This window comes from Oenanthe melanoleuca, chromosome 5 (genome assembly GCF_029582105.1).
Source record: "Oenanthe melanoleuca isolate GR-GAL-2019-014 chromosome 5, OMel1.0, whole genome shotgun sequence".
Lineage (NCBI taxonomy): Eukaryota > Metazoa > Chordata > Aves > Passeriformes > Muscicapidae > Oenanthe > Oenanthe melanoleuca.
In genome coordinates this window covers 46,259,082-46,268,803 of record NC_079339.1, presented here as the reverse complement: position 1 = coordinate 46,268,803, position 9,722 = coordinate 46,259,082, and the positions used below count along the sequence as shown (strand labels likewise).

At 40.1% G+C, this 9,722-nt stretch overlaps 1 protein-coding gene across 1 annotated transcript; it reads left to right on the top strand.

Moving 5' to 3' along the window:
- Nucleotides 1-212: 212 nt before the first annotated feature.
- On the top strand, nucleotides 213-7,408 carry LOC130253637 (serine protease inhibitor 2.1-like). The gene is made up of 5 exons (XM_056492359.1): nucleotides 213-486; nucleotides 3,158-3,823; nucleotides 4,619-4,889; nucleotides 5,514-5,661; nucleotides 6,473-7,408. The coding sequence occupies exons 2-5, from the start codon at nucleotides 3,178-3,180 to the stop codon at nucleotides 6,665-6,667; spliced, it is 1,260 nt and encodes a 419-aa protein (XP_056348334.1). The 5' UTR covers nucleotides 213-486; nucleotides 3,158-3,177; the 3' UTR covers nucleotides 6,668-7,408.
- Nucleotides 7,409-9,722: the final 2,314 nt, after the last annotated feature.

Here is a 9,722-nt window from a genome sequence, read left to right as displayed (position 1 = left end):
AGGATCATGCAGAAGATTTGTCTCTGGATAGATTTTGGAAGAGCACCAAGCCGATGTGATACGTGGCTCTCATCTCCATGTGTGCTTCATCACAACACAGGAAGTCTGGCTGCTGGCACCAAGAGTTAGCACCTGTGTCTAGAGATTCCAGGCACAACCTCTGGCTTGCAGTAGGGTCCCAAACACACAACATTTGCACAAAAGCTCCTCCACATGGTCAGAGGCACAGAGAGGATGGCACAGCTGCTGTTGAGATTTGAGATGGCTGAAGATCGTCAGCTCCTTTGGCTGAATAACAGAGATGATCCTTGTGAGCTCTGTTTCATCAATATTTGCTTTGTTCCCTCCTTTTTTTTGGTTGGCTCTAATTTTTATCAGATCTGTGTAATGTTTAACATCTCAAATGAAGCAGGAGATGATGAAGCAGTATAAGTAACCGTGTGGGGATCAGCGTGGTCTGCTGAATGCAACGGGGCTTCTGATTTTGTAAGTACTAAACATGGGGTTTTTTTAGGGAGTTGGAAATTATGTTTTCTGCAGTCAATGGAATTTTAATATTAGGTTAATTTCATTTTTCTGTTTGTGATTTGGCTCTGTGTGGATGTGGCAATGAAATATTAACCAAGCAGACATGCAAGGGACCAGTGGGACCTGCTGTTCTGGGGGAATATGCTTAGACTGAGATCAAACTAAAAACCCTTTGAAGTCATGGGGACTTATTAAGTACTTGTTAAAAGAGAATACTGATGTAATCATCTTTCAGGTTAGAAACAGCCTTCACAGTGAGTCAAAATTAGTATAATCCCACTAGTGACTGAACAACCAGGTCCAATTTAAAAATTCTTCTAGTGACTTAATTTATAAAGCAACAATCGAATTGCTCAGGCCAGGCTCTCTAATTAGGACTGAATGTAGGGGGTGGGTGGAAGGCCACAATTTAAATTTAATTGCCCCTTTTACTCCCATAGACAAACTAATATGTGGTCTGGAAGAGAATTATTTTTGAATTTCCAATTTGCATAAAAAGATTCTTCCAGATTTAACAAAGTCTTTACAATTTCTTCAGCTCTCAAATGTTAACAAAAATATTGGTGTCAGAAATTTTCTAATCTCAAAATGTTGAAATTAACATGATTTTCATCTCTAAAAGGAAAAATATGAGAGGAAAACTTGATGAAAATATTCAGTGTGTTCCAGCTTTTGATAGAAGTACTTATTTTAGCTTTCTGTAGAGAGTTATGATACCAGGAGAAGTTTTTTAACTGATCTGTTAGAGCAGAAGTTAAAAAGAAAGCCATGCCTAATATAAGTTTGCTGCAGAAAAAGAAACCAAACCACACTCTTTGCTTCAGAAATTCTTTAAAATTTAGGCTAAGCTCTATATGGACACAAGAAGTAAAATTATTTTTTTCTTTCTCACTTAAGTGTCCAGTATCTCAAATACTAGAGAAAAATAGACTATGACATGTTAAACATCAAATACTTTTGAAACACCTTCCATGCTATATTATTCCTTTTTTTTTCCACAGTACATAAGGGTTGTTTGGATTTTGCCTTTCAATTCTTTTTTCTTTTTGGCTGTGAAAAAGAGGCAGAGTTCTGTTTAAAAGAGACTCAAATAGTTAAATCATATTCTAGGGCCATACTCCATCTTTTGCTTTAAGGAGATTCAAATTTAGTGCTACCACTTGTTACTGGGTTCCCTGCAGAGGGCCCTGGCTGCTATTGGGCAGATCCTAGCAAATATGCTATCCATATGTTTGTTATGAAAGCAAGAAAAACCATAAATATAAAAATAAAACAACTGGTTAATCATCCAGAATCCTTGAACTTGGGTTGCCATCAGAAACTATAAATCTTTAGATAATATATACAGTCATCTTTCACATTTAGGAATGAATGTAGGACCAAGAGAACTCTATATGGACATGGGAAAATACATTCCTGAAAGAAAAGCATACAAACAGGCTGTGTTGGCTGGAAAACAGAAGAGGACCCATGACAGTAGAAAAGTAGAAATGTTGTCATGCTGAATATTGTGAGGGCAAAAAGCTTATTTTCATTGATAGCTTGTTACAGCTGTGCAGAGGGTTTATACAGATGCCTCCCCAGAGCTGCAGGAACTGAACTCAGTGACCCAGAGTCTTGTTCCAGCCTGTGGGGAGAGCAGGCGGCTCGTGTGAAGTATATCATGTCAGCTTTAGGAGAACAAGCACCATGAAGAAACTTGTAATCTCCAAGGGAATTAATCTGTGCCCTTTGATGTCCAAATGGGATGAGTGCTCCTCTTCCTCTTTGACCCAGGTCCTTCCCACACTCCATGCAGGTTAACCCATGGTGAGGGGCAAACCACTATTAAAGAAGTGTTTGTAACTTGTTGCAGCTCTCCCAAAAGGAGGATTCCTTCATTCCAAACATTCACTCTTTATCTGATACAAACCTGCTGCTTGCCACATGTCCTTGTGCCCACCTCTCTGTGCACTGCTGTCACAGCACAGGGTTCTCCTTGCTTTTGCCTTGAAGTTCACATAGATGACCTTCTTCCATCACTTACCAGTTGTGGCCAGTAACTGGCCATGTGAGTAAGTAACCATGAAGTAAACAGGGCTGTGAATTTAACAAGCAGAGCACAGGCCATGATAGCTCTCTGTCCATGTACCACTGCCCTGAGGAAAGTGAGAGAATTTACTCAGTGCCAGTGAGTAGTGAGCTGCCTCACATTTCCTTACATTTATCAAACTGATTTTGGGGTGATGCTGTGGAGTATTTGATGTATTTGAACCCCCTACCCTGTTTTACCTTGTTTGTTTAGATATACTCTTTAGGAGATAGTGTTTTGGGAAGATAATGTCACTGTTAACAAAGATTATTATGGACTGTAGCTTTATATTTTCATTGCCAATGGAAAAAAGTATTGGTTTTTCAGAGCAGTTACCATGGAATATTTTGACTTTATTATGCCTGACATTTTAATCTATAATCTATTTGAATTTGTTAAATAAATTTGACATTGTGCCCATGAGAACTTTAAGCATGTTATGTATGGTAGATATTTACAGTTGAACTATGCAACATTTATGCTAACAAACTATTTATTATTTTTTACTACCAAGCACATCATTACCATCTGCTCATTTAATGACTGTTTATTTTGTAGCAGAATAATTGGAAAAGAAGATGAAGTGTCTCCTGTGCCTGTGTTTACTCCTTGCTGCTTTTTGTGCTGTAACCCACTGCTGCCCTGAAGACATTTGCAGTGAAGTCAACAATACTCACCTGAAGGACGGAAGGGAAAATTTATTAACATATAGTTGTGACAAGGAAGGTTCTAACTATGCAGATTTTGTATTTAGATTTTACAAGCAGGCTTCATCAGAAGAAGCTGATAAAAATGTTTTCTTTTCTCCCATGAGCATCTCCACTGCCTTTGCCATGCTGGCTGTTGGTGCTAAATCAACCACTCTGTCTCAGATTTTTGAAGGACTGGGCTTTGACAACCTGACTGAGACTCGCACACATGATGTACATGAAAGTTTTCACAAAGTTTTGTCAGTACTGAACTGTGGTGATGTTAATATCACATTAAATATAGGGAATGCCCTTTTTACAGCTACTGGGTATGAACCACAGGAGTCATTTTTACAAAATACCAAAGAATTTTATGATGCAGATTTTTTCTCCAGTAATTTTCATAAACCAGAAGAAGCTACAAAGCAAATCAATAAATATGTAGAGGAGAAAACCAAGGGGAAAATTCCTGAATTAGTTGGTCATCTTGATCCAAGTACTGTACTGGTTCTTGTTAACTATATTTACTTTAAAGGTAAGATACTTAACATAATATTTCAATAGATAGTTTTGAAACAAAATAAAAATTTTAGGGAACTTCTGATGACTTATTACCAGAGTGACAATTTAGGAAAGAGCTAAACTGTGCAGGACCATTCAAGTAAAGATTAGATCTGGCCAAAAGCAGAGTATCTGATTGTTGAGAAATACTGATTTCTTGGGTTTGACTCAATCTGCTTGAAAGCTGTGGACAGAAAAGTTCTGCTCTAGTGGATCCTCATAGACAAGGATCCACATAGTCTCATCAGTCAGACTTGGTGGACTGACACCCTTGCACAGTGACCCCAGTTTTGTGGTAGATCTACTAGGTGCTCTTCCTGAAAACCTGGGACATAGCATCTGGATGGCCTGTGCTTCTGGAGCTTGCTCAAATGTTAGCACTGATAAATTCCACACCAGGCTGAGTGCAGTCAGCTTGTGTGGGGTACAGCCCAACAGAAAAGGCATAAGAGGGTCCTGTGACTGAATGCTTAAATGATTGCTTTTAAAATGGCATGAAAGGGATTACATAGGCTTACAGTAGAAGAAGGATTCTCAAGTGGTCATCAGCCTTTGGTGTTCTTCAGCAAGATATGATGTGCTCACATGAAATACGATGAGCTTACTGCACAGCTAGGATGCTCTCTTGTGTGTCATGGAGGAGATTGCAGTGATTTAGTGAGCCCCTTCCCCCATCAATCTGCCTCCACATTAAAGCTGATCTAATTTAGATGAGCCTTTTTTTGTGATCTTGCATTTGAGTACAACAACATCTGTGTTTCCCCATTAGCTGCCTGGGAAAAGTCCTTCGATCCCATGCGTACATTCGAGGATGACTTTTTTGTGAACACAAATGCATCTGTTAGAGTCAACATGATGCAGCGTGATGGTACCTCAGATATTTACTATGACCAGGATCTCTCCTGTGTGGTGGTAGAGCTGCCTTACCAGGGCACTGCACGGGCATTGCTTATTCTGCCTGATGAAGGGAAGATGAAGCAAGTGGAAGATGCTCTCTCCAAGGAAACTGTTTGTAAATGGGATAGCAGACTTATGACCAGGTAACTGGATTGCTGTATTTGGGCATACATCACTGTTTTTAACAGAAAATGCCAATTTCAGATCACCTCCTACTGGACATAATGGCCTGATTTCATAAAGGGAAGTTTTAAGCAATGCTCCAAATGAGCCAGAGCAGAACACAATCATTGAGAAACTGCAGGCACTGTGACCTGACAGAAGGGGCCACAGCTTTGTAACAGCTGCCTCAAAACTTGCTTGGCTGCTTTTTGACTCCTTACCATCTCTTCTTTCATGGTGATAACACGATTATTTCCTTCACCATGTCTTAGATTTTATCCTCCTTTTCCCTTACTTTAGGCTTTCCACTAGTGGTCTGCTCGCTCTCTGTAGCCCTTTAGCCAAAAAACTGTACTAGCTGGGCATGTGGCACTGGGATGAAAGAGTGACAATGAAGAAATTTGTTTCTTTTCCCAAAATCAAGTAGAGAATGTAGATACAAGAAGCTGGTGCCTCTCTCAGGATGCCAGAATTGCTCAAGGAATACAGACTACCATCAAACAAATTTGCAATCCAAAGAATGCTTTCAAGTGCTGCTGAGTTGTGTACTATCCACCCTGCTGGCTGCAAGGGCTCACTGCTCTTCTGTTCCCTTTGATCAACAGGAGATTAAATCTGCAGTTACCAAAGTTTTCTATTAGTGGGTCTTACGACGTTAAAACCCTGTTGCAGCAAATGGGCATTACTGAAGTGTTCTCAGCTAATGCTGATCTGTCTGGAATTAGTGGCAAGCATGACCTCCAGGTTTCACAAGTAAGTAGACAGAGCAGGTGATGGGATGGTGGTTGGTTGTTTTGATCAGTTGTGTCTGGGATTTTTAAAGACTTTATTTCCTTCTTTATATTACTGAAGTTGTAAGCAAAACTCACCATGACATGTAGGGGCTAGCTCAGTAGTTATGCTTTTTTACAGAAAGAATCAGCTGGCTCACTTTTGTATTACTTTAATGCTGTTATTAAAAAGCTGGATATTAAATACGTAGAAAAATTGGGCAACATTACAAATAACTTCTTGGCACTGGAATACAATAGTTTATATGAAGCTGTGTCAAGTAAACTACAAAGGAGGAGTTCATTATAATATTTGTGTTGATTAATATCTCAATTTTTAATATTCCCAAAGTTTTCAGGAAATCTCCAGTTTGCAGTAGCAGAATTTGTCTATGTTAGTTTGAGCTATGATTTAATGCTAAAGGTGTCAGATACTGCCTTATATTAGCATTTAAATAGAAGGTTTTAATTAACTTTGAAATAAGAGAAAATGTTGCTAGTAGAAGTCCAAACCATCTAAGAAAATAAACTTGCTTGTAACAGGATATTTTTATCTCACTCTGTGGGGCAAGAATGCATTTCAGTGTGTCCATGCTAACTTTTGGCCCTCCTTGCTCCATCCTGGCATAGAAAATACTCTTGCTTCAAACCATTGGAGATTTTCCATACAATACAGCTTCATCCTGGATTTATTACTCCTTCCTTCTCCTAAATGTTCCATGAGAAGACAATTTATTTTACTCCTGATTCCTGTCCCATATATAACCCAGAGTGTTTTCTCCTATTCTGTGCAGGCAATCCACAAGGCCTTGCTGGAAGTTGATGAGGCTGGAACTGAAGCTGCAGGAGCCACTGCCATAATCCTCACCAGATTTTCCTCTATTTCTCATACCATCAAATTCAACAGGCCCTTCCTCATTTTGATCTCTGACAAACAAACTGGCACCACACTTTTCATGGGGAAAATTGTTGATCCTACTCAGCAGTAATCGCTGGGTTATTTGGCATACTGATATTGGGTATGGGTTATAATGGCTGCAGCATTTGCAGTTTTGGGCTAGGTAGTGCTGCTAACTAGTCTCTGATTGAGAGATACCAGAGGGAATTGAGAAATATCCTTATCAAATTAATAAGAAAAAAAAACATTGTAAAAAATCACCATCAACTGACACTTTTTAAATGCAACATTTTCCCCATATGAATAATTGTATTGGGCTTGCATGGCAAGGTTTTGGCAGTGGGGGCCTAGAGGGGTAACTTCATTAAGAAGCTGCCAGACACTTCCCCCATATCTGACAGAGCCACTGCCAACCAGCTCCAGGATGGATCTGCTGCTGCTGAAGGCTGAGCCAATCAGGAATGGTAGTAACACTGCTGTGGTAACATATCTGAGAAGTGAATAAAGTTATTTCACAGAAGTAATTGCTGCCAGAGGAGTGCAGAGAATAAATGTCAGGAACCACTCTCCGGTGGAGAACGAGGGGAGGAGGTGCCGAGGTGCCAAAGCAAAGATCCATCCATGGTGCCACCATGCATGCAGTTGGTGGAGGACTGTCCTGTGTGAGGGACCCCACTCTGGAGCAGGGAAAAGACTCCTCTCCCTGAGGAGCAGCAGCAGAACCATGTGATGAACTGACCATGAGCTGGGGCAAAGCTGTTTTTAAGATTTGTTTTACTTTTCATTATCCTGCTCTGGTTTTGATTGGTAATAAATTCAATTAATTTCTCCATGTCGAGTCTATTTTGCCTGTGACAGTCATCAGTTTGTGATTTCTCCCTATACTAAACTCAACTCATGAACCTTTAGCCCTAATACTTTTTTATCTGGCTTTGGAAGCAATAATCTTTAAGTGTGATTCCAAAATATCTATATTAGGGATTTTCTTAGTGCCTGATTAAAGCCATGTTTCATCACAAAAATATAGAAAGTAAGACATCAATTTAAATTTAATTTAACACTAAGAGATTTCTCTGGATAAACAACTTCACTTCAAAATAATAACTTTTATTCTCTGGTGAACTTGTTGTTCTAAAAGTTGTTTGCATAAGAAGGGCTCTTTTACACCAAGAGAAAAAAGTCTGTAGGGTAAATTCTACTAGTAAAATGTACTATGAATGAAATAATTATTTCAGTATATCAGCTATGATATACTGATCCTTGCAAGAAGCCAGCCAGTGATTCTTCTACCCTGTTATCTGCAAGTAGAACTGTTATGCAAGGAGCCCCAAGTTCTGGGGATTATAGGAAAAGGAGCCCTGTGCCACCATCTCCTGGTAAAATAAAGGAATGGACATGACAAATTCTGACTCATTTTCAAACCAGAAGGAACAGTATCTTTCTGGTTTGTTATTGCATTGAGAGGGACTTTGATTTTCTTGCTAAGTTTTCGCTGCAGGTTTGGCAAAATGCTGCACTTGAACTCACTGCTGTCACACAAGACTGATGGTTTGGTGTTCTGGCAGGTTGTACATATACAGATCAGATTTAGCAGTGGGAAAGGAGGCAAATTAAATATTAGAAATTTCTGGAAAAGGAAAAAATGAGCAAATCGCATAGAAATCATCTAAATCTCTGGGTCATCCACACATGGTCCTGTAATAACAGAGGGATAAATGACAACTATTAAATCTTCAGAAAAAACTGTAAGGTTAATCAAAGGTCTGGAGTAGCTCCTGTTGGAGGTGATAGATTTTCAGCCTAGAAAAGTGACAACCTAGAAGTCATAAAGAAGGCAAAATTTATTTGTGGCAGAGTTTGGGCAAAGGGAGTCTGTGTTCCATTGCCATGCCTGATGCCAGAGCCACAGACCATCAGCTGAAGCACGTAGGAGCCAGGTTCTGTGCCAGTAAATAGAGGTGGTCCTGCACACACAGCCAGTGTATGTGGAGCAGCACATTGCAGGGTGATGCTGCAGTTCCAAAGGTGTACCAGCACACTACCTGCTCCTCCTGTTCCTGACACAAATTCCCAATGATCAGTATGGCTTTTCTTTTTAAACCTGTATCTTTATCCACAATGCAGCCTACAAAATGCAAACTTCCTGGGTAGATATTGCATACACTGCTTTTCCATTTCATGCTGTGTGTGTTATATATTTCACAGGAGTAAGCCCTGCTAAGCAGCTCCTTTTTCTGGGGCCCAGATCCCTGGTGGGCCAAGTAAAGGCAGGACCAAGGTGTAAATGGTTGGAGGCAGAAGGGGAATGGGAAAGAGTTTGGAATGGGAGCTTAGAGGAGAGAGCATGGAGATTTCTTCAAAACATGTTCATCTCCCATTGTAAATACTTTTTTTTTTTTGACACAAGGAAGAAGGGATTAAGTTTTGCATTCAAAATGCTGTGAGGATGATGAAGGGTGAAACAATTTGTATTTGTTCCTCATGCATCTCCTCCTGGTGCTCCCCTGAATGATGGACCTGGGTTGAGAGCACTTTTTGTGGAGAATGTTTAGGCCCAACCCAAAGAGTCAAAGTATAAAAAGCCCTTTACCTCTCAACCATCTCGTGCACTGCCACCCTTAGGCTTTTCCTATTGAGGGAAAATTGAGCTAATACAATAGGAAAGGTTGGAAAATACCTGTTTACTCAGGTCAGATGGACAAGTTCCCTGCTAAGGGCTCCAGAAAAGCAATGTGTTGTGTCCTTCCACTACATTAGCACTCTCTCCAGAAGGTGCTCTCCACAAGTGAGATTTGAGAAACAAGTGAGATTTGAGCTATTTAAACCAACCACAGGACAAGAACCTTGATTTGAGATTGAGGGGAAGGAAGTCCAGCTCCCTTTCCAGCATTGCCTTCAGCTTCCTAAGCACAGCTCACCACCAGGGTGCTCTCATTCAGAGATGTTGAACACCTCACATGGGGCAATTTAATATCTGAGGGAGCCTGGGGCTCCTGCCCAGAAACCAAATGCTGGGGAGCTTGCAGAGAAGGACATGATGGCAACCAGTTCTGTTAAAAAAAGTTCATTTTTCTGCTTTAGTTTCTCCTTCAGTGATTTTTTTCATATATTATATTCAACCCTGAATACCATCCAATGATGCCAGC